Raw genomic sequence first — 24,113 nt, forward strand, 5'->3', positions numbered from 1 at the left:
GACCTGGTCAAGCTGATGATCAATATTAGCAATCACTGATAATAGTGGCAACCCCAAAGGTGTCCTTTGCCTAGTTCTAAAAGTTCCCAACGTTTCCCCTCTTGGGTCTTTTCTCATTTTATAGTTTTCCCACATCATCATGCTAAGGGCTCCTCAACTTTTTCCCTCTACCTTTTCTTGGGCTTTAAAGCTGACTGCTCACCAGGCAGGACAGGATCATTGATATTCTAAAACAAATGCAGCTTAAACTGAGCTCTCAAGCCAGGAACGTGGGACTCCGTCCCCCATCCCTCCTTGCTGCCCACTGAAGTCCCTTACCAACTCAAGCCAGGTCCACCTCCTGCACAGCTCTCGCATCGCCCACTCCCACTCATTGCCATAACCTAGGCTTAGACCCTAGCCCCTCACAGATGGCCTGTGTGACTAACCTTTCCTGGGAAGATACAACACATGTCTACTTACGCCAGATAGGGAACCCAAGACAGGCCCAAGTAAAGGGTACCACTAAAGTCCAATTTGGTGAACCAATGAGTTGTGTTGGGGTTACTGACAGGGGCAGAAATGGCTCAAAGACAAGCTGCATCACAAAAGCCCACCCCTAGCATGGCAGACAGCTCACAAAGCCAGGAACAGGCTACTGGCCGTTCTCAACAGGTTAGAGAGTATCTTTTTAGGTACCTTTAGTCTAAACCTCTTCCAGGCAACTTGGTTAGTTTCTGTCTCTTCCAGGCAGCTAGCTGGTCTGGTCTCAGGGTTTTTACAGTTTTGCTTGTCAGAGAATTTCCTTTGTAGCTGAGCTCCCTTTAGTCTAAGAGGGAACCTCAGTTTTTATAGCTTACTGTAGCATGGAGGAGCCGAGTGAATCTGGTCAGTTTCAGGGACTTCCTGAAGTTGTTTTGACTTGTTTACCTTCTTAGGCAAGGAACTTCCCTGCAGTATGGAATGTCGAATGTCTCAAATGTCTGGAGGAAATTGTTACACAACAAAAGGTCATCGACAATCCAGATTTCCTTAGAGCCAGGGTCTGCTCTCCTCCGCTCCTACTCAAAGTCATCTGATTAATGTGTTGCCTTGCTCACATTACCTCCTGGGTCAGTGGCCTTCAGGAAAGTGAAGATTATTTTTTATCATCTTGGCTAGACTGCAGAACACAGGATAAGTGGTCAAACATTGTTCTGGGTGTTGTGGTGAGGATTTTTTTTTTTTTCAAAAGATGAGATTAATCAGTGGGATGTAAGTAAAACAGACTTCCTTCCATGGGTAGGGTGGGACTCATTAAATGGCTTCGTGTGCGTCCATAAGCCACGCTCTGTAGGTTCCGCACTTGTCAGGGTTCACATTCTGGTGACTTCCCCCACCTCTTACCAGGTCTGTTTCTCTTAAGTACCCTTACTAGTACATGTAGTTTCTCTTAGGTTTCTTCAGTCAACTTAGTTCATACACTCATCAGGAAAAGGCATCCAGCCAGAAAAAAACAAAACAAAATAAGCAAACAAACAACACCGGTTCCAAATAAGCCCATATCTGACTACAGAGAAATGACTGGAGCTTGGGTGAGCCTTCTAGACAATTCCACACAACTGCTCGCTCTGCTCTCGGATGGGTCTCTGCCTGTCGCAGCCTCCCGCCTCTTCTCCACCTTTATCTTAACATTCCCTACAGCTCCTAGGACCTGCTGAGTTCCTTTGCTAAGATGTCTTGTACATCCTGTCTGTCAAAGTCCGCCTTAAGATAGCGCACTCCTCTGGCCAGGCTTTGGGGACTCTCAAGTAGGGTCGGCCTCTACTATCCTTGGTTCATGGCCTTCGAAATTACACTTGCTTGAACTCTCCAGTGAAGGAGTCTGAACTTAGAACCTCCATGCTTGGCGCTGGCAAGGGCTGCACAAATGTAAATAGAACCAAGGAAAAGAGGAAAGCGCAAGTTTGAATGAATGGATGATTTCGCCCGCACGCCGCAAGCAGCAGGAGGCGCTGCCTAGGAGTGTTATGCCCTGCCTCTCTGCAGCCAGGGCTCTGCCGGCCGCCCCCAAAGGTACGCGGCTACGGTCGCAGGAGGATAAGCGACCCTAGGTCGATGGCGCCGCTGTCCCCACCGCGAGAAGGGATAAGGCGAGGAGGGGAGGGGCGTGCCGCCTCCTTTCGTTCTTCCAAGCAGGGGTCTCCGGAATGAAAACTGCCTCCAGCCGGGCCTGAGCGAGGGGATGAAAGGCGGCCCTAAGACCTCTAGCCGAGCCTTGTCCCGCCCGGATTTTGGAAACCAGCCTAGCCGGGGGTGTCCCTCCACGCGGCCGCCCGAATGCGGGAGATAGGGGGCAGCGCCGCCCCTCGCGCTGTTGCTCCCGCAGAGCGCACACATGGGCTGGCACTGACCCATCTCAACGTGAGGCCCCGCCCCGCTCTTGGATCGGAATCTCGAATCCCTTGTAGCATCTTCCCCTCTCTCCACTGGGCCTTTGGTATGCCCCAGGGGACAGATGTCTTGGGATCTTTAACATTTGGGATGCTGCAAATGCCGAAGTTAAATGAAATACCTCCGGGGAGGGGAGGCCCGGGGGAGCCTTGGGAAGAGGGAAGATGGGCGGGACCAACAGGTCTTGAAGCAGCGCGCCGGGCGCGGGGGGCGCAGGGGCAGGCGCTGGGCGCCAGAGCTCGGTGGGACAGGTAAGGCGAAAAAGGCGGAAACTTAGTGAACGAAGCGCGGGAGAACTGGGGGAGGGCGGTAGGATCGAGCTCCTGAGCCGTAGACTTCATCTTCAGCAAAGGGGGTCTTGCAGGGAAAAGAGGTACTTTTACTAAGAGGTCGAGAATTCCCGAATTTCTACCCCAACACTGTTTCCAACGCCTCAACCTTTCTCCTTCGACCCCCTTCCCCAGGCCGGTGGGTCTCCTGGCCAGGTTCCGGAAAGCCAGAAAGCAGGCAAACAAAAGGAGCCGGAGTCCCAGGCCGGCCAGGAAGGAGAGGGCGCAGTGGGGGAGGGGCTGGGGGGCAGGACAAAGGGGCTTTTTACGGAGAGCCTTAGAGGTTTGATTTCAGGGTGCATCCCCGGCTAGCCCGAGTTCTCCACCCTGTCTCAGTTGAGGTGAACACCTTTCCCAGTGGCCCGAGAGAAGAATGGAGAAAGAAAATAGTTACGGAGGGGGGGATGGTCTTCCACCCCTCCTGCCGGGAGAGTCCGCGACTTATTTCCCTTCCTTCTTTTCCCAGCTGTGGGCTCCCGAGGCTGGCCATTGATTTGTTAATTAATTCATTAAGTAAAGTTGTGGGAATGCTGGTAGCTGTACTCTGCCGGGTGCTGTTGGGGATGTGGAGATGCTAAGGTTGAAGGACTTGGTTTTAAAAACGTTGACTTTTACCGTATTAGAGAAACCTGAAAGAAGAAATGTCGAGGTAGCGGGGAATGGGTGCAGAGGCTGAATATGTTTGGTTACAGGTCTGTGGAAAAGAGTTTGGGCATGAAGGGCTGCCTTTCATCAAGATCGAGTTCCAGTGCTAAGCAAGGAAACCCCACTTCCTCACCTGTCGTTGGTCTTCCTGGCTGCCCAGTGCTCTGGGACTTGGGATCAAGAAAAATGTCAGCTTTCTGGTTCCTAGAGTTGGGTGCTGGGTTCCAGGTTCCAATTGACCCCAGGAGTGCCCACCTGCTCCTTGGTGTTGTCTCTCCCCAGCCTCCTTGGCAGGAGGATTGTTGGTTTGTCAACCTCTGAGATTCTGTTGGGTTGGGGAATGCTAAATGTGATGTTGGAGTATTTAAAAAGTAGGGATCAATGCAAGCAGGTTGGTTTGTAAGTCCATTGGTGTGAGCAAGGGCCTGTTAACCCACCTTCAATAGAAGCCGGTACCAGCACTGGGTTTCTGCAAGACAAGCTCCATTGCACAGTTTACCTGCAAGGAGGCGGGGTGGGGTGGGGTGGGGTGGGGGGGCATAAGCAAAACTCTTCCTGATCAGTGCGAGGTGAGGAAGTTGCCACTTGGCTGCCAGGCTTGCCTCTTTACAGGTTGCATATTTCTTTGGGTTGGGGGGAGTTACGTTCTGCTTGAAGGGGTTTGAGTTGGTGATGTCCCTGAACTGGCTTCTGCTCAAGTCTGTTCTTGAAAAGCTGGTTTCAGGCGGTAAGAATCGTTACTGAAGGCCTGGAGGCTTTTCCTGGAAGACGGTTTAAGTAATTTATGTCCTGGTGTGTAACAGGCCTTAACCTGATTTCACTTTTTTTGGTCCCTGAATTCAGATGGGGTTACCTGAGGTCAGAGTTCTTAATTGGGTCCACAACTTACACCTTAGGCTGGCTGCAGCAGTAGAAACAATACCTGTGACTTTCCCACGAGGTCGGTTATATGTAAATGGTTTCGTACAGCGGGCGGTTTGAAATGTCTTGTTTAATGTTAATAACGAAGTATCCATGTTACTTTTTTTGTGGTTTGAGAACTGCATTTCAGAATAATTGGACTTCATAACTGGTCTTTATTTTATGCCTTAAAAAGCTGAGCTATGAGCTACTTCTAGAAACTCTACCATGGTCCCCAGCTGGAATTGGGGGTGGGTGGTGGGTGGAGGGCCAAGGCGTCTTAAGCCCAGGGTCAGCCCCTCTCAGACACTGGAAGAGCATGCAAACCTGTTGGGGGATGGGAAGGGACTGAAGTATTGTGGAAGACTGGGGAAGGGGGAGGGGAGGGGCTGGGCTGGGCTGTGCATTCTTTGGGAGGTTCAGAGAGCATGCTCCCCACAGTGGGGAGGGACTGTCCCCTCAGAGGGCCCCTGGGCCTCTGCATGGAGGAGGTGGTCAGCCTGTACAACTCTGGGGCTAGCATTGTTTGGAAAGAGGGTGTGTACAGGAATGTGAAGGTATGGGAGGGAGGTTTGTGTGTAGAAGGAATTGGTGAAGGGTGGTGGCAGACTGAGACAGAGCTCTGCACAGGGGAGTCTTAGCAGCCGGCTAGGGCTTGGAGAGTGAGGGCCGGGCTCTGTAGGGCCTGGGAGAAAGAGCAACTTGGGTGTGGATTGAGCATCAGGGTCTTAAGAGGTGAAGAATGAAAGGTGATGGGACAAAGACGCGAGAGATGCAGGCCAGTCTGCTGTATACACTTGGAGCCTCTGGGAGCAGGCAGCCCTCAGCCTCAGCTCTGCTCAAGCCTCCACAGCAATGTGCTCTGAGCAAGTTTTCCTTTGCTTGAGGGTTTGTGGACTGAGGGGCCTGGAGGCTGACTTTGCAGGGACCAACTTCCATCTTAGTGACTGATCCCTTGCGTTTGGAGAGTGGGCTGAGGCTTGGAGGCTACTGTGGCTCTTGTTTGGAATAAGGGATGGTTAGGCTGTTTGGGCCAGTGCCCCGTGGACAGCTTTGCTGGGTGTTGGAGTAGATTACAGATGTGATGTGATGCTCTTGATGTTGCTGGGATTAAAAAAAAAAAAGCCCAGTTTGGTCCTCTGTCTCTAGCACTCTCTAGTCTCTGCAAAAGCAATGCTGGTCTGTTTTTGTTGTCCATTTGGTTTTGTTTCTTTTTGAGGCCCTGGCTTGTACTCTACTAGTGAGTTAGGGATGCTCACAGCTGTCTTGTCCTTCCGGTTTGTTTTTGTTTTTGTTTTTGTTTTTGTTGAGATCAGATCGTATCATGCTCCGTGGCCCACGCTGGTCCTCAGTCTATATGGGCTCATGTGATCCTCCTGCCTTAGATCATAGGTAGCTGAGACTTCAAGTGGCTACAGGTACCTGCCACAACCTCCAAGTCAGGCTGAGGTTTTTAAAATCCTAATCTGGGAAAGACCGACTGTGGTCCATTGCTGTGTGTAAGGAGAGCAGTGACCCTTGGGAGTCTGTGGGTTCCTGGTAATGCCCCCTGCAGACAGTGACTTTTTTACTTTTCTGGGGGGAGGCGCTTAACATTCCTCAATTTCTAGAAAGAGAAAGTGGGGTACAAGGGAAGCAAGAAGAGCTATGCGGGACAGGAGGGCCCTGAAGTATTTCATAGCTCAGCATACTGTATTCGGGTTCTTTGTGGCTAAGGAAACTTGATTCTATTGCCTTCTGGTTCTCTTTCATGGGGAGCCCCTTTTCCCTGCTCCCCTCGGCCCGGAAGTGCAGAGGCCTAGGAGCTGCCTACCTGCAACTGCCAGCCGCCAGATTAGTTCAGGGAAGGACTTGCTCACCTGCTCCTCCCCTCTGACTCAAGTCGTAACAAGTAACCTGGTTCCCCTGGCCCGGCAGCCTGGGAGGGACAACAGGCAGGCGGGGACCTGAGGAGAGGGAGAGCCAGAGGGACGGCCAGGCCAGCAGTGTGTAGAGAGCTTGCCGGGAGCAAGATCACCAGGTGGCCTGCTTGTGACCTGGGAGACCCCGAGTAGGCATGAGAGGTGCCTCAAAGCCCTGATCTGGGAGCCGGAGTCTGCCCTGATCTGGAGTGAGCTCTGGAGCAGGTGAGAGTGGGGCAAGGAGAAGCCGATCTTTGGGGTTGACTTGCAGGCAGACCAGGAAATGGAGGGAGTCCCAGCCAGATATGGTTATCATTCTCCTACCCCTAAGGTCATATCTGGGCTCAGATATAGTAGGGGACTCCTACTGGGTTTGGAAACAGGGACTCTGTCTCTATGAGCTGAATTTCCAACAGAGATGAGCTGGGACAGAGAGGACCTGGCTTTGTGAACGTATTAGTAATGGGGAGGACACCCAGTGACTTCCGTGAGAGAAAGTATGGTGGCCTTCTCCTTCCTTCCTTCTAAGCCTGGCTTTCTCTGGGGACAGCTTGGAGTAGGCGAGTTGCATCTGGGCTGGTCAGTGAGATGGAGACTCCTGAGTTGGGAGGGGGTGGGGGTGTTACCTGAACTGTCCTTATCTCCCACACCTAGGCCCAAGCTCTCCTGGGTGGGGCCTGGGCTGCCCCTGTGGACTCTGGGTAAAGTTAGAGCTGGGTTCTGTGGTCTGTGTCTGTGTGAGTATGGTTCTCAGCCTGATATTGCCCAGAAGGTCCTAATTCAGACGTAGGGGCTGGAGAAGGCCTTAGACCTGTCTAATTGTTATTGTCCTTGTGAGGCTAAGTGGGGCCTAGGGAGGCAGAGACTTTCCTTGCCTGTCTCTGGAAGCTGCACAACTGAGTGTGGAATCTGGGCCTCTGAGCCTTTGCTCTTTTCCCTCCTTTGAGCAGCATGTGAGCCCAGAGTTGACCCTGCATTATATTGGGTCCATTGTGGATCCCAGAGCCTAAAGGAGAGAAAACCTGAAGAAGGGGAAGGCACGCTAAGACACCCTTTAGCTCAGAACAAACACCCCTCTTGCCTGCAACAGTCTGAGACCTCCCTTCCCCCTGCTCCCCCCCCCCCCCCCCCCCCCCGCTATAGACACACATACATCACCACTGCCCGGCAGAACCTGAGTTGTTTCAGCCTTTCAAGGCAACTTCTTAGTGGTTAATAATTAATTAACGAGTGTGACTAATTGATGGCTTCCCCTCCCTCCTCCCTCCTTCCAAAGCAGAGGGCTCCAGCTGCCAGCTGCCAGCCCTGCTACATAGAGTCTTGGTCCTGTTTCCTAGTTTTAGATGATCGTGCCTCATCTGGGGAGGGTAGGAGGAAGGCCCAGCTGCCTGCTTCTCTAGGGTAGAAAGAGTAAGGATGTGAGGTCAACGGACAGTCCAGGGGTTATGGGCCAGTCTTCAGTGTGCTTGTAAAGCCGCCGCATCAACTTTTATTTCTCTTATTCTCAAATTCATTTCTCTAGTCTTGCTCGGAAAATGGAAATCCGAGAGGACAAAGTACATGCCACGTTTCACGGTTAGCGTTGCTGCTCTCGGAGCATTGATAAGCTGTGCTGTTTACCTAGTCATTAAAGCTTTCTTTCTGCCTCAGTTGGCAGACATGGGGGGGAGCTTAGTGGACAGGGGGTATCGCCTCCTCTGCCGCACTACTCCGTTGTCTATGATGCAGAGAAGCGCCCCCCCCACCCCCTTACTGCAGCGAGGTGGAGGCAGCAGGATGAGCCCCAGACAGAAACTCTGAAGGACTCTTGGACTCTTGCTCAATGGGCTGACTCAGTGAGGAGGTGGCTGGCCGGCCTCTCCTTCCAGACCTCCGCCTGGGTTCCACCCTCCCCTCCCCACTCCTGTGCTAGCCAACAGCTGCCACCCCTGGCCAGCTGGGATCCCACGGAGGGCGTGGGTTTGGGAAAGAGATAGGGGTGGTCACAGGTGGTGTCTGTGTGAGCCGTGTGCTGGGCTGTACCTACACCACCAAAGTGCCATCCAGCCGCAGGGAGGCAGAGAAGCAGATGCTGTCCTTTAGGCTGCCATTGCCTCCACCAGCTCGTAGCATTCCAATAGACCGCCTCCATCCTAACCGTGGGGTATAGGGCGGGCAGGTTGACTGCCCCTTGAGAGGTCTCCTAGGTGTACTGGTGATTTGGGATTAAGTACAACTTCCTGTTTCCCCAGCCTACAGGTGAATGACCAGCTCCAGACAACATGGTGCCCTGGTCCTTGGGCCCCACACCAGCCTTGGCTTCATACTCACTGTCCAGACATTTTTTTCCCCCAACCAGTGGGACAGTAGGCCATTCCTCATGCCTCCCATGCTCTCAAGCTGAGGAGAGCCATACCTCATGAAGACATCCTCTCGTCCTCTCCTTGCTTTGCCATCCTGTCCCACCCTCCTGACTCCTCCTTTTCTTCTTCTTTTTTTTTTTTTTTGGTTTTTTAAGACAGGGTCTCTCTGTGTTAGCCTTGGCTGTCCTGGACTCACTTTGTAGACCAGGCTGGCCTCGAACTCACAGCGATCCGCCCGCCTCTGCCTCCCGAGTGCTGGGATTAAAGGCATGAGCCACCACGCCCGGCTCTCCTTTTCTTCTTGACTCTGTCCTTTTTCTTGTTTTTTGTACGGCCACCAGTGCAGTACACACCCCTTTGAACCCATAGGACTTTCTAGGGGAGGAGACGTAATGAGGGAGGAGAGAGCTGCACCCTCGGAATGTCCCTCCACCCAAGAGAGTGCTCTGAGAGCCCCTTACCCCAGATCATTCCCAAAACAAACTCCTCACTTTCATCCCCCCCCCAACTTCTTCCACCCCCCACCCCCAGCATTGAGCCACAGGAGGCTTCATTGTTCTCATCTTCTCTTAAAAGCTGGGGAAACTCCAGACTACCTATACATCCTGGCCCAGGCTGGGACCGGCGCAGCCCCTCCTTCCTCTGTGCCCCCTCCTCCCAGAAACTCATCATGGAGAGTAGTAAGGATGAGGTCAGCGACAGCGACAGTGGCATCATCCTGCAGTCTGGTGAGTGGATCTAGGAAATTCCCCTGCCCTGGTTCCTGACTCCAGAGTGAGTCCCCAGGCCCTTTGGTTAAAATTCCCAAAGGGCTGTGTGGGGGAGAGGGAGGGGCAGAGGTGGCACGATTGGAAGATCTGGCCCCTTAAGGAACTGCAGTTTTCCTTGCTGGGAGGCACTAGGCAGGAGTTTCCATCCTATCTGGAGCAGGGATCTGTGCTGTCCACCTTTAGCCCCAGCACTTACTAAGACGTTAAACTTTTCTCCAGCTAGTGTTAATGTTCTGTCTCTCTACTAAGCCTGGGCCTGTGGGTCTGGGCTGGCCTGGTTTTGGTAGACAGAAGAGGAGACGATGCAGTTCTGATCGTGAGTCCTTCACCTACACAGATCACCTGGTGGGACAGCTCTCCCTTTGAACTATAACGATACCGACCTTGGGGCAGCCAAGAGACATGATCTTTTATGGTTGTGACATAAACCATAGCAGCTAGGCTATAATTTATGGGCAAGCATGAGACTGTATGGGTGTGTACGCCCCTAGCGGTGGTCAACAGTGTCCTAGGGAGGCCTTGCTTCAGCGTTCCTGAGTGAGCGTCCCTTGTCTTCCTGCAGGCCCGGACAGCCCTGTCTCTCCAATGAAAGAGCTCACCAACGCAGTGCGCAAGCAGCAGAGGGCCCTGGAAGCGAGGCTAGAGGCTTGCTTGGAGGAGCTTCGCAGAGTCTGCCTGAGGGAGGCGGTGAGGCCCCTAGAGTCCCTGTCCCCACAAACTTAGGGTTCAGTTGAGGAACCCTGAACTATGTTTTGGGATACCAAGGACAGGAGGGAAGCCCCATCTTTGAGGGGATTGGAAATTAGACTGAGGTCTGAGCCTAGACTCTCTCTCGTGTACCTGGACACTGCATAGAGTCCTGAGCAGGGGTCCAGGTACAGGAAAGGACGGGATGAGGAGCTGCAGAGGGACCAAAGAGATGAAAACACATTTGATAATTGTACCTGGGGTAAGGGTAGCCCTCTGGAGGAAGTGACCAGAGGGAACGAGAAGACAGAAGGGAGAGAACACAGTGCGCTTTAAGGATAGAAATAAAGGGCTGGAGAGATGGCTCAGAGGTTAAGGGCACTGACTGCTCCTCCAGAGGTCCTGAGTTCAATTTCCAGCAACACATGGTGGCTTACAACCATCTATAATGTGAGCTGATGCCTTCTTCTGGTCTGCATGTACACCTGCACTATATACACAATAATAAATAAATAAATAAATAAACAAACAAACAAACAAATAAATATTTTTTAAAAAAGGATAGAAAGAAAAAGACAACTGTGACATGGTGGGAGGAAGTGGGCAGGGGTACAAGTGGCCTGGCCATTTCAAAGGCCTCTAGAGTGTCAGGCCCATGCAATGTGGGGCTGATGGCAAGTTTTAAATGGTTGACCAAGGGCTGGGCAAGTGGAGAGGAGCCTGACTTGACTCTGCTTCCTTCTAGGAGCTGACCGGTTCTTTGCCAGCAGAGTATCCCCTTAAGCCAGGTGAGAAGGCCCCCAAGGTCCGGCGCAGGATCGGAGCAGCGTACAAGCTGGATGAGTGGGCTCTGCACAGAGAGGTGAGGGCAGGGCGGCTAGCGGAGGTGGTCACTGAGCCTTATCCTCAAAGGCTGGCTACGGAAGCAGTCCAGGGCTTTGGCAATCTCTATCACCCATTGTGGGTGCTGGCTGAGTTTCTCATGAGTAGTCTAGATGGCTCTGAGTAAGCTTGCTACCTCAGCAGCTGGAAAGCGAGTTGGGAGCTCAAGGGAAGATAACTAGGCTTGGCTCCAGCGGGCAGTGGATTAAGAATACCAATAATCAGCCAGTGGTGGTGGTGCACACCTGTAATCCCAACACTCGGGAGGCAGAGGCTGGTGGATCGCTATGAATTCGAGGCCAGCCTGGTCTACAAAGTGAGTCCAGGACAGCCAAGGCTACACAGAGAAACCCTGTCTCGAAAAACCAAAACAACCACCACCACCACAACAACAAAAAACCCCAATAACCAACCCAAAGAGGTAGTTGCCTGTTCAGGGCGGTTGGTTGGTGTGGCGAGAAGCCTGTCTTTTCTCTTCCTATTTGGAAGGAGGGCGAGGAGGGTGGCTCTGGTCTTAGGTGACCTTCCCCTCAGAGAGATTCCAATGGGTTTGGTCCTTTGGTGTCAGGAAGGAAAGTGTCCCATTTAAGTCCTCTCCCTGCCTGGCACAGCGGCTAGCTGGGGTGAGACAGTCAAATCAACTTTTCATGATGACGAGTTGCCTCTGGGCCCCTCCCAACACTCCATCCACCCTTTGCTGTGTGTCCCCTGGACACTGCTGTCTGCTCACCACTGGGTCAGAGCTGCTGGAGTCTTCCGTCCCCCAAGCACCAAGGACCCTCTTGGCCCTCACTGCCAACCCCTCCTTCAGGACCCCCTGAGCAGCCTGGAGCGCCAGTTGGCTCTGCAGCTTCAGATCGCCGAGGCGGCTCGCAGGCTGTGTACAGAGGAGAACCTCAGCCGACAGGCGCGCCGGCAGCGGAAGCACGCTGCTCTGCAGGAGGAGAAGAAGCTTCGGGAGCTTCAGCGTTGCCTGGGCGACCGGCGGAGGAACAGTGAGCCCCCTCCCACCACTGTGCCCTCCCTGGGCAGAGGTGAGCTCGCTGTCCTGAGCCATACAGGCCTCACACAGCTCTAGTGGGACGGCCAGCACAGCCCTGCACTGCGTTTTGGCTTAGTGCCTGTGTTAATTGTTTCACGTTAGCGCCATCGTGGGTCCTCCTTCCTGGGTCCACACAGAGCTCTCATTCCTTACCTTAGTGCCCCACCAAGGCATCTCCGCCCTGCGAGACATCTCCATTACATTTCTTCCTTTTGCATACCCAAAATGCATCACTTCCACAAGACTTTATAGACAGAAGGCATTCTTTGCTTGCCCATAATCCAAGAGTTTGTTCAAACTCAAATATTATCTTCTGGGAGAAATGCAGCAAACCAAAGACTACTGTGATGCACTTTCCTCTAGCTCAAATTAGACATCTTTTGTCAGCAACTGTTGCTATGGTAGCCAATTACTAATGGATTCAGTGCCATTTATTCATGGGTATTTAGTCTGAAATCAGTTGTAACCCCACAGTCCCCTCTATGTCTATAACTGGCATGGTCAAGGGTGCTGATCGTTCTTGTGGCTTAGTGCCTAAGCCTTGACCCAGAAACGAGACTGTGGGGCACCCCAGAACCAGAGCCAGCCAGAAATGACTTCAGTGTGTCCAGTCTGGTGAGCTTCTGGTGAGTGTTGTTGAGCCCCGAGGTGCGACTCTTTTCCTTTGCCCTGACCCAAATCCTGCTTGTCAGGTCAGGACTTGGGTTTTTTTGTTTTTTTTTTTTTTTTTTTTTTTTTTTCCCACTCCCAGCTCTGCCCTGCTCCCTGGAATCTCTCGCCCTGGCCCTGGCTGTGTCTGAAGGAACTGGTGCCTGGGACCAGCTGCTGTTCACCATAGCCTTGAGTCAGAGCCTCAGGCTCAGCTTGGAGAGCAACAGCCTCCCCCCTCCCCCCCCCACCCCCCCACCCCCACCGTGCCCGAGTATCTATTCCTGCACGACATCTAGTTCTTGCCCAGCTGTGCTCCTTTTCCCTGGCTAGACACACAGTGGAAGCCTGGAGGTCCTCTCCGGTCCGCATGTTCCATTCCTTAGGCAGGCATCACTTTCAGCTTCTGTGACCTCTAGTAAGAACTGTGTGAACAGACAACAGCCAGGTCACCCTTCCTGGTTCTTCCATATCATGGCTGACCAGAAGACCCTGTCGAGCATTACACTGACCTGGGGCCTAGTGGCCAGACCCTATTCTGTTTCCAGTGGCTCTGGCCCCAGTACAGGACACCACTCTCACCCCCCCAAGACTCTTAAGAAAAAAAGGTATTCTCTGTCTGCTCTCCCTCAGGCCCTGGGTATGGTAAGAAGCTGCTGGCTGAGGCATAGTGGTCCCCAAGGGCTACCCCTGTACTTGAAGGAGCCATTAGTGGTGGGATGTGTCCTGTCCCAGTCGTTCTGCATCCCTCTGGTCTCTCTCCAGCATGTACTGTTTAGAGGCTCCTTTGCCCGTAGGTGCTCCCCTTGCTAGGAGCTTCTGCTCAGAGCAAGACTTTTGGGGGGCAGGGATGTGAAGGTCACTACTGCCGCCATTGGGACTGATGACACTCTTTGTTGGAAGTAGGGGAGCAGGCCAGGACTTGCCTAGGGCTCTGGCTTGCCCCTGTGTAGGAGGGAAGAAGGCCAGAATTCTCAAGGCCTTTAGTCCAAGAGAAGAAGAGTGAGTGCAGGGGAACCAGCTGGCGCAGCCAGTGACTTGTGTGGCTCCAGCACACACCCGGCCCTCCAGATGGGCCTGAGGTTCTGGGTTCTAGTGTCCTGACTTGGGAGATAGTTCTGGACTAGTCAGTCCTGTTTTGTGGCTCCTCTGTCAGTTGTATTCACCTAGAAAGGAGGAAGCCGAGAGAGATTAATAATTAGTTTGAGGCTAGAGGGTGTTTTGAATTAAAAAGGAAAAATAAACAAACCAAAAAAAAAAAAAATCAAAACGAAACCCCACCCACCCCCTTTGCACACAAGGGTTATTCAATTTGAGAAAGTTATTAGCCAGGTGAGGGTAATTAGCTAGCTCTCTGCAGGTGGCAAGGATCGGTCAGGTGTTGAGCTATTTTTTATGATGAGCGAGCCCAAGAACCACCCCCTTGTACTCTAATGCAATGGTTGCTCAGTGTTTGGTGACTGACAGTGTCAGTCTTGAGCAACCCTGTCTAATAGGAACTCTATGGTGATGGAAATGCTGTGCCGTGTCCAACACGGTAGTAGCTAGCTGCATGTAGCTACTGAACGTTTGAACTCTGCCTCTGTGACCGAGGAACTGGACTTTTCATTTGAATTGGTGTAGCCTCGTACTGTATGGTTTGGTTTGTTGGGCAGCGTAGCTTTGTAAGTCTGGCTTCATAGTCACATCTTTACCATGGCTGCCCAGGGAGACTCATGGTAGACGGAGGAGAGGGGGATGGAGGGTGGGGGTGGGGGCAGAACCAGGACTGAGTTGGGACAGGGCTGAGACCGTGAGCGTTTCAGGAGCCACTGGTGTTTGGCAGCTGGCCCTCCCAGTTTCTACCCCTGCAAAGTCAACTTGTCTCCAGACGTCCCTCATAGCATTGAACCTATTAGCCCACCAAAGTGATGGCCTTGTTTATGTGACTGTTAGAGGTGACAGGGAATAATGCCTTTCTTCCCAGACCTTGACATTCTAACCAAAACCTACTATTTAAACCTGCATTGTCTGAGAGAACAGCACTTGGATAATTTCTTCAACTTGACATTTGCAAAAAGTAAGATGCTTATCTTTAAAGATTTGGTAAAAGACACAAGAGAACCAGAATTCAATAAGAGGGTTTCTCCCACGGACCCCAAAAGCAAAAGTTAGCTGTTGCAAAGTCTCAGCTGGCTACCGGGGCAGCCCAGCCACAGAGGCTAAGAACTGCCATGACAATTTTCTCCATAAAGATCTGGATAGTAAATAATTTTACACTTTGTGGGTTATAGAGTGCCTTATCACAGCCAACCCTACCGTGTTAGTGCTGAAGCAGTCGGACATCACAGATAGGGAGCTGTGTCTCAATACAACTTCACTGGTGAAATCAGCTCTGGATTTAGTGAACTAGATTTGGTCTGTGAGCCAAAATTTGCCAACTACCCCTCCCTTTCCTTTTTCATTTCTTTTTAAACTTTCTTTTTTTCTTTCTTTCTTTCTTTCGAGACAGGGTTTCTCTGTGTAGCCTTGGCTGTCCTGGAACTCACTCTGTAGATTAGGCTGGTGTCTAACTCAGAGATCCACCTGCCTCTGACTCCTGAGTGCTGGGATTAAAGGTGTGTGCCACCACTGCCCAGCCATACCAGCCTCTCTCTCTCTTAATAGTAGGTTTCAGGGTGGTTGGTACTGTTTATTCCTAGAACTTTCTGGTAATGACCTGACCTGTGCTGGCTGACAGGAGAGCTAATCAGGGGCTGTGGCTCAGAGCACAAGCTCCAGTGAGACTGTCTGGGCAGCCTTTTTGGTGGATTGACCCAAACCTCCTTGCTGGGTGGGGTAAAGCTTGGTTACATGGACATGTATCTATCTTAGCTGTCATGGGGGTCACATGACTTAGTGTATGCAACATATTTAGGAAAGTATTGGCACAGTAAAAATATTAGCCAATGTTAATCTTTTCTCACTTACATTTTCAAACACTTGAAATGACTTCTGGGCTCCATCGGGGTCACGCAGATTTAGCGTCAAACTCCAAAGCATTGTATCCGTTCAGGGGCAAAAAGCAAAAATAAGGTTCCTGAGTGACAGCTGCTGTTGTTTCACATGGAACTGCCATGCTCCATTGCCCTCCTGCTGCCCACAGTCCAGATTCCCGCCCCCACTGCTTTCTCCGGTACTCTAGGAATTCTTCTATTTGAGACGACAGGACTGAGTTGTGTTTGTGGTGTTTGAAGATTATAAACACACTGGCGAGGTGCTTCTCATCCTGTGTGCCTTCGAAAATGGCTCTTGGCTTTTCTCTTTTATTACCTGCCAGCCCTGCTTTTGTTGGCAGAGGACACTGTGTGGTCCAGGGCATTGAAATGGCTTATTCAAGGTCGTGTGGTTAAAGTTAGAGCCAGGATTACAATTGCATCTCCTGTCTCCCAGCCCCTGGCTTGTGAACCTTTTTTCAACCTCTGAGGAATAAGTTCCCCATTCACACATCGGTGGCCATTTCCCCGTGGTGGTGGGGGACTCAGTGGCTGTTCTGAGAGAGGACAAACCCTGGGCTAGCGGTTGCTCACTGTTGCCTGACTCTGGGCTAATCGGCTCACTTCTCTTTCCCTCCCTTTTGATTGGTCCAGAGCTCAGTGCTTCAGATGACAGCTCCCTGTCTGATGGGCTACTCCTGGAGGAAGGTAAGATGGACAGTTTGGGGACACAGGCAAGACTGTGGACATTTGCAGAGTTTCCTAGAGGGGACCCCCGGTGAGACTGGAAAGTTCAGGGTGCTGATGAAGGCAGGGGTACCAACTAGCTCTGATGCTAGTTTCTGTGTGCCCAGGCACATGCTCCATTGAGGGCAGGGGATGTGCTGAGCTCCTCTTTCAATGGATCCTTTTGATGAAGAAGGGGTGAGCTCTAGCCAGGCCTATTAACCCTGGGTGTCTCCCCTTCACTCTGAGGTTATACTTTTGGGTGGAGCCGGTTAGGGAGAGTGAATGGTCTGCTTAAAGCCATTGCCATGGTTGAAAGGTAGCATCGGGGAGGAAGTACAAGGCTGTGGATTAAAGATCTCGTTTAAAAACACTGAGAACATCAGGGTCAAAGTGGACTGAGAAGGTGATGCAGGCGTGCCCAGGGTGTGCCCAGGCCAATAAGGAAACAGGGCACTTAGGTGAGGCAGGAGGAAGTGAACTAGTTAGCTGCAGATGGGCACCCAGAGCAAATGCTAGAAAGTGGAAGTGGAGGAGCCGGAGGGGGGTGGGGTGGGGGTGGGGACGGGCGACACAGGTATAAGATTAAAATATGACTGGGAGGGAGGGATTCCCGAAGAAGCACGAAACAGCTTTTCTTATCTGGGTTTGGGGCTATGGCCTGGAGCAGTAGGTCAAGGTGTTGAAGAGAGAGAGCAAGGCAAGGGCTGTGGAGGTTCTTGCTAAGCCGGTTTCCCCAGCCTCTGTCTTTTCTACTCCTGCAGAAGACTCTCAAGTGCCAAAACCTCCCCCAGAGTCCCCGGCACCACCTTCACGGCCTCTCCCACCCCAGAGCCTCGAGGGCCTGCAACCAACAGGACCTGAATCTGGCGGCCTGGAACGGGCCCCCATCCAAAACAGTCCGTGGAAGGAGACCAGCCTGGACCACCCCTATGAGAAGCCTAGGAAGTCTTCTGAGCTCAGTAGCGAGCCCAGGTCAGGTTGGGGAGGAAGGGAGTAGGGGAGATCCCAGAACAGATGGAAAATGCCAGGGTGGCCCAGACAGGGGATATAGGTCAAAGGAGGTGATCGCTCTTTAGTCATGTGATGCTAGAGGTGTAAGAATTGGTAGCTTGCTGGGGGTGCTGACACATTGCACTGCTCCCTTTGGGGATCCCTGTCTCTTGAGTCTTTAAAGATGTTGCTGTCACTGACTTATCTCCAACCCCTTTGCAGCAGTCCTGCCACCACTCCTCAGGACCAGCCCAGCCCCTCCAGCCTGTGGCTGCTGGATCCTGCCTCCTACCATGTGGTCCCCATCCGAAGTGTTCCTGGCCAGCGGCAGGGCCGCACCAGTGCCCCAGCCACCCCTGAGATGCAGGGCAGGAGGGGCCAGTCGCAGTCTCTGAGGTAAGACAGCTGCCCCCAGGGGTTTGGGGGCCTTTCCATTCACACTCCAAACTACACAGGACACCTGAGACACGCTGGACAGTGGTGGGTGACACATGGCCAGTGCCTTGGGAGCTCTTTTGCATCCGTCTCTGGGGAGCCTCTCCAAAGAGGCTGGTCTTCAGCAGAGCCCAAAGCATCTCATCCACAAAGGATGCACAACTTGACTTGAGATTTCCTACCTTGTCCTGTTTTCTTGCACTGGTGGATATTGGTTTATTGTCGGTCACTGACAATGTGCAATTCTCTCTTTCAGTTGATGTACAGTTGGTTCTCATTATTCATGGTAGTTACGGTCTATGACCTTGCTGTAAACACAGTCTGCCCATAGCAGCGGTTCTCAACCTGTGGGTCATGACCCCCTGGGGGGAACTGAATGCTCCTTTAAAAAAAAATATTTATTTCTTTATTTATTATGTATACAGTGTTCTGCCTGCACACCTGTCCACCAGAAGAGGCCATTAGACAACATTATAGAGGGTTGTGAGCCACCATGTGGTTGCTGGGAATTGAACTTAGGACCTCTGGAAGAGCAGTCAGTGCTCTTAACCTCTGAGCCATCTCTCCAGCCCGTGGATGCTCCTTTTACAGGGGTCTTGTAAGACCATGGGAGAATACAGATACATTACGATTAATAACAGTAACAAAATTACAGTTATGAAGTATTGGGAAGGTTGGGAACCGCTGGCCTATGGGGAAATACAGGTTTTGAGGACAGTGTTGCTCATTAGCTGATTGGTGTATATATCCTTGTTGAGCATGAGTTTCTGTTTAAAGACAGTTTACTTTGAAGGACATTTTATTAATGTGTCTGTGGCTTCATTGACACTGAGCCCATGCCCAGTGACACGTGAGTCAGTCTGAATGAAGTTGGCCAGCAGCCTTACTCTTGCTACAGGGCACTTCACAGTGTTCTTGGGCTTTAGAAACTGCAGAGAGCACTTCGGCATCACTTGAGCCATTCTGAATATAAAGTAGCCAGGTATGGTTAATCCCAGCACTCAGGAGACAGAGGTAGGTGGTCCTCTGTGATTCCAGGCCAGCCTAGGCTACATAGCAAAGCCCAGGATAGTCATCAGAACAACATTGAGAGACCCTGTCTCAAAACAAATAAGCAAGCAAGCAAACGAATAATAATCATAAAGTGACATGCCCCCCCACATACACACACAATAAATAATACCATAGGAAGTAAAAAGGAGGAAAGTACATGAACTTCTATTTAGCTCTATTTCTGGTGGACCACAGCTGGGACTGTAACCTCATGAATGATGGAGAAGCACTCTGCATGCCCCCAACTGTATTTTTTTGGTTTTGTTGTTTGTTCGTAGGTAAGAGTCCCATATATAGTCTAGCCTGGCCTAGAATTCACCATCCTCTTGCCTCAGCCTCCCTGGTGTTGTCTGTCCCTTTATACTTCTGTACCAAGTAGCCTCTGCTGGGGACCTATGTATTCAAAGTAACCCAAATCCTCTGCTGCACTCAGTAGGCGTGAACACACCCCAGTCACTATCCTCATTCAGTGCTGGGACAAAGTGCCCAACAAACACAACCTGAGGAACAAAGGTTTTAGTCTGCCTCCCAGTCCCAGGTGCTGCCCATTAGGAGTCAGTTGGTCATAGTGCGTCTGCAGTCAGGATGCAAACAAATGAATGCTGGCTCCCAGTTCACTCTCAGTCCTTTTAATTCGCCCCAGGACCCTGGCCCGTGGGAAGACGCCAACCATATTTAGGTTGGATCTTCTCACTTCAACTAACCCAGTATAGAAACCCCCTCACAGACGTATCCAGGGCTCTGTCTGGTAGGTGAGTCTGGATGGAGCCTGCCACGTTGATACAATTGCCCATCACAAAAACACTGCGTATATGGATTTTGGAATTAGCAAATCGTTTTTAGCAAGTAGGTGGGTTGGCAAATGCTAAACCTTCGGATAATGAAAATCATCTGTATGTTTCTTTCCAAGCCTGGGCTATCTGGTAATAGTTTGAGTCAATGAAATATGAAAGGATAGCATCAGTCATAGTGACCTGGTACCACCAAAGCCTTATTGGGTAGCATTGAACAGCTCAGAAGGAAAACAGTGTATGCTATATTTTATTGACTTATCAAGGTTACTTTATAAACAATATCGTTGTGTAAAAATTTTAAAGGACAACCCAGCCCCATACCCAGAATATAAGCCGAGCAGGGGCTTGATTTTAGACCTCCGTGATCCTGCCCTCTGGAACACATGAAAGCTTTTCACATTTAACTTAGATGCTTGACAGTGTCTAACCAAACAGTCTGTATGAAATGCTGCTGAATACAGTGTACCCTAGATGGCTGAAAATCAACATAAGGGTGCTGGAGTGATGGCTCAGTGGTTAAGAGCATTAGCTGCTCTTCTGGAGAATTGGGGTTCAATTCCCAGCACCCACATGGCAGCTCACAACTGTCTGTAACTCCAGTCTCAGGGAATCTGACACCCTTACACAGACACACGTGCAGGCAAAACACCAATGCACATAAAATAACACCACTTAAAAGAAAATCAGCTTATATATCGAAAATGCACAAATTATTTTTGCCAGACTAGAACAGTATAGCAATATGGCTTGAAGGGAGGGAATAGGCAACCTCTCCATGTTAGGACAAGACTGGGTTCTCTGATCTGAGGACGTCTGACCTCAGTCAAAACTAGCACAAGGCCAGTACCTTGGCCTTGGGATATAACACTAGCCTCCAAGGTCGTTGTGGCCCCCTCCTCAACGCTTTACTGTTTTCCTCTTCAGGGTGGACTCCTTCCGAGCTGGTGCGGAGGGCCGAGGGCGCAGCGCCTTTCCCCGCCGCCGCCCCACTCATTACACAGTGACTGTGCCAGACTCCTGCTTTCCACCCAGCAAGCCCCCGCTGCCACACCCTGCCTGCCACTCCTGCTCTGAAGACAGCGGCTCTGATGTCTCCAGTATCTCCCATCCCACCTCGCCCGGCAGCAGCAGTCCCGACATCTCCTTTCTAAGGCCCCTCTGTCCTCCTGAGACACCTTGTCACCGTGGGGCCTGGGGCCCAGCCTATGGCAGAGAGCTGGCCACTCACTACCCTAAACTTCTGCTGCCGCCTGGGTACTTCCCAACGGGGCGCTATGTGATGGTGGCCGAGGGCCACCTGCCGCCCAGTGAGTGGGAGCTGTGCCGTGCAACCCTGGGTGCTGCCTATGATGAAGAAGGTGCACCCCTGCGCTACCAGCGGCTGGTGCCTTCCCATAGCCGCATTGTGCGCACGCCCTCGCTGAAGGACAGTCCTGCGGGCCGGGGACTCAGCAAGGCAGCCGTCTCGGAGGAGCTCAAGTGGTGGCATGAGCGGGCACGCCTCCGGAGCAGCCGTCCCCACTCGCTCGACCGCCAAGGGGCTTTCCGCGTCCGGAGTCTGCCTCCTGGGAGGGAGAGCTTTGGGAGGGCCTCCGGACCCCGGACACAGGTATACAGCTTTCCCTGGGGAAAGACATTAGACCAACATACTACTGGCCCCGTAATCCCCAATTAGGAAAATCTGGCAGGAAAGAAAAAAAAAAATCTGTCTTCTTGGCTTTGGAAGGCACTTCTGACTTCTCTGAGGTGCCTCTTAATTGTTCCTGCTGTGCCTAGTGTCTAGTGCAAGAGTACACACCAATGTGCCCTGGTAGAGATCATCCACACAGATAACACAGATAGCTGAGAGATTCCCCTCCTGCCCCCCCCCCACAATGGCTTCACAGATGATCCACAAAACAGATAAACTTCCTCATAACCAAATGTGCAACCCAAATTAGCCCCTGGAATTTCCTGACTTGAAGGCCCAGGACAAAGGGAGAACCGGGGAAAAAGGGTTTGTAAACAAAACAAAACAAAACAAAACAGCTCACTGAGTGGCAAGCTGAGAAGTAGATGGTCTCATAGTTAAGAGCTAGAGTACCAGGTTCGAATCCCAGACCCGCTTAAACTATATGGCCTCGTTTACTTAACTCTTAGGCTTCCGCTTACAACAGGTAGAGTAAATGACCCCACTCGCAGGGTGGATACGAGGCTAAAATGATTTAAAGCAATGCTCAAGAGTGCTAGCTCGGTGCTAGCTGCATCACCGAGGCTCCCACAGGCCAGGGGGGTCGGTTGTTGCGGAAGTAAGTCGGATTAAGAACACTGACTTGGGTGCAGCCTTGGTTTCTGTAAGCCCCATTTCTTCATTCTGGGAGTGAGGTAGCAGGCATGAATCCTTCCTTTATTCTCCGGTCCTGATTCAGAAGCCTCTGCAGGGGACACGCTCTAGAAGTTACCAACAGGCTGCTTCTTTGAGACCCCAGATTCCCAGCAGCCCAGCTGCAGCCCCCTCCCCTCCCCCAGGTTCTTTGGGCTGTTGCAGCTGCCATCCCTGGCTGGGCAGCACCCTGGCCCAGTCCCAGGCTGTACACCCTCCAGCTGACGTGCCTTTCCCTTCCTGCGAGCTTGGACCTGTCTTTTGGTCTAGGCTTGGCCCATCCCAACCTGTCAGACAGGGACCGCCCAGGAAAGGCAGGGAAGGAGGTCAGGATGTCCCATGCACACTCCGAAGAACCTAGAGTGGTGAACAGATCAGGGGTGGTGCCCTGGGGCATCATCCCCCTGGAGGGCCAGAGCAGACCAGCAGGGCTTCCCTGGTGATGGTCTGTGTCTTTAAGCATTTCTACCCGGTTTGCTCAACTGCCTCTTCTTTCTCTCTTCTGCCTGACACAGGTGCCCCCGGTGTGTGTACTCCGGAGGTCGCCAGACGGGGCCCCCGTGCAAGTCTTTGTGCCTGAAAATGGAGAGATCATCAGCCAAGTGTAACTCCTCTGGAAGCTTTGGCCAATGCTGGAAAAGACTTGTATATTGGAGCTGGGGTTGAGACACCCCACCCCACCCCATCCCCCAGACTTAAGTGCTTCTTTCGTCTCTCCCCATCTCATCGCAGGCCGATGACTCCGAGCTCAAACCTTTGGGTCTCTTTTTTTTTTTTAACACGTGTTTTTCAGAAGTCCTGACTTGAGGATTTATGTCTGTGATTTGTCTTCAAGGTTCCTATAATATGATTATGCTTCGTTTCCCCCCAGAGTCTGGCCTTCTGGATTTAAGGTCTCGCTGGGCTAATAGACAGCATTTGTCTCCTTATGCAGGACAAGTGACATAGAGGGCCCCTTGAGATTCTGCAGACGCTCTGGACCCTCTTTTACTGCTGGAGGCGGGATGTGGTACTCTCTCAACAAGGGCTCTTGTTTCCCAGATGCTGGGCGGGACTCTCCTCCCCCACTTTATGTGCTCTATGATGCACACCCAGTGGCAGGTGAGAGGCCAGTATAGCCTGCCTGGTGGAGCCTTCTCTTCTGATATTTTCCTGACTCCACACGTCCCCATTAGTGTCCTCACCACTGTTCTGTCTCCATACCCGGACCGCTGAACCTGGAGTCTGAGGCTGCTATATACTGTACAATCAGGGGCTTGCATTACAGGGCTGGTTAGTGGGGAACGCCTCACTCACACAAGCCAGCCACTTCTGGGCGTTGTGAGGCTGGCTGTCAACTGTGCCCTCTAAAAATCTTCATAGTCCTAAAAACCAGCACCTTGAAAAAAAAACTATATTAAATACCACTTCTGTGGCTTGTTTGAGGTGTGAGGAGGCGGGCCCCTTCAGTTTTCTGTCCAACCAGCTTCTTGCTCTGGGAAAAATCCTTGTCCGTTTACATCTGGAGCAGCTCATCAATGACTCCTGAAGGATTGTCTTTAGACAACGGGAATTCGTTGTCCCAGCTCCTGAGGCCAGGCAAGCCAGGAAGCTGCCTGTGCTCAGACCATTGGTGCACTCACCCGTTTGATCTTTCGCTGCCAGGTCGGACAGCCACTTAGGCATCTTGCCTAGGAGCAACTAGAAAGGTAGTGATTGTGATTTTGTGTGGCCTTCCCCACTCCAGCACTTCTCCCCCAGACTGAAAGAAGCACTGATGCCTGATTTCTGCGTTTCTCCTGCTGGAGAGAAATCAGGGTGGCCATTACACTGGGCTTGGCGGTAGGAGCAGTGCCGGGAACTTGGGAGGCTAAGGGGGCGTGGCAGGATGCACAGAGCATTTCTGTCATCATATTCTCGCCACACCGTACTGTGGTCCCAGCCTCTCCACATGGGGTTTGACTGCCCTGCCTTGTTTTGTCTGGCCTCTGAGCCCCCTCCCCACCAGAATATAGATGTCCCCACCCCGGTGTATTCTCTGGATCCCTAAGTGCCTTAGATCCTAAGTCACAGAGCTGGGAGACCTCCAAGCGCTGGTCCATCTGATACCTCAGCGTCCTTCACATTAACTTATTGGTCTTCCCTAACAGCTATTTTCATGTGGTTGCCCTGTGGCAGTGCCCTCAACCGCAGGGCTGAAACTGCCACATTCTTCAATAAAGTCTGACTGGCCCAGCTAAGGATGAAAGATTCTCTGTG

The 24,113-nt window shown here is 51.8% G+C and overlaps 1 protein-coding gene across 6 annotated transcripts; it reads left to right on the forward strand.

Moving 5' to 3' along the window:
• Positions 1–594: 594 nt before the first annotated feature.
• INAVA (innate immunity activator) lies at positions 595–24,104 on the forward strand. 6 transcript variants are annotated; one of them, XM_084778774.1, is made up of 11 exons: positions 600–1,233; positions 1,835–2,034; positions 9,106–9,257; positions 9,862–9,986; positions 10,732–10,848; positions 11,680–11,902; positions 16,167–16,220; positions 17,003–17,213; positions 17,454–17,627; positions 20,438–21,122; positions 22,391–24,104. In XM_084778774.1, exons 3-11 carry the CDS (start codon positions 9,200–9,202, stop codon positions 22,481–22,483), a joined length of 1,740 nt encoding a protein of 579 aa, XP_084634900.1. In that variant the 5' UTR covers positions 600–1,233; positions 1,835–2,034; positions 9,106–9,199; the 3' UTR covers positions 22,484–24,104. The 6 variants fall into 6 exon arrangements, with proteins under 6 accessions (XP_084634897.1, XP_084634900.1, XP_084634901.1 ...); XM_084778771.1 differs by lacking the exon at positions 1,835–2,034 and having other exon boundaries at positions 595–1,233; XM_084778775.1 differs by lacking the exon at positions 600–1,233 and having other exon boundaries at positions 1,310–2,034.
• The last annotated feature ends 9 nt before the right edge of the window (positions 24,105–24,113 follow it).

Source organism: Acomys minous (assembly GCF_964271855.1).
Source record: "Acomys minous genome assembly, chromosome: 1".
NCBI lineage: Eukaryota > Metazoa > Chordata > Mammalia > Rodentia > Muridae > Acomys > Acomys minous.

Coding starts and splice junctions, on each gene's coding strand:
- INAVA (XM_084778770.1), top strand. CDS start 2,503: ATGCTGCAAATGCCGAAGTTAAATGAAATACCTCCGGGGAGGGGAGGC. Junction 9,258..9,861: donor TGGCATCATCCTGCAGTCTG/GTGAGTGGATCT, acceptor GTCTTCCTGCAG/GCCCGGACAGCCCTGTCTCT. Junction 9,987..10,731: donor GAGTCTGCCTGAGGGAGGCG/GTGAGGCCCCTA, acceptor GCTTCCTTCTAG/GAGCTGACCGGTTCTTTGCC.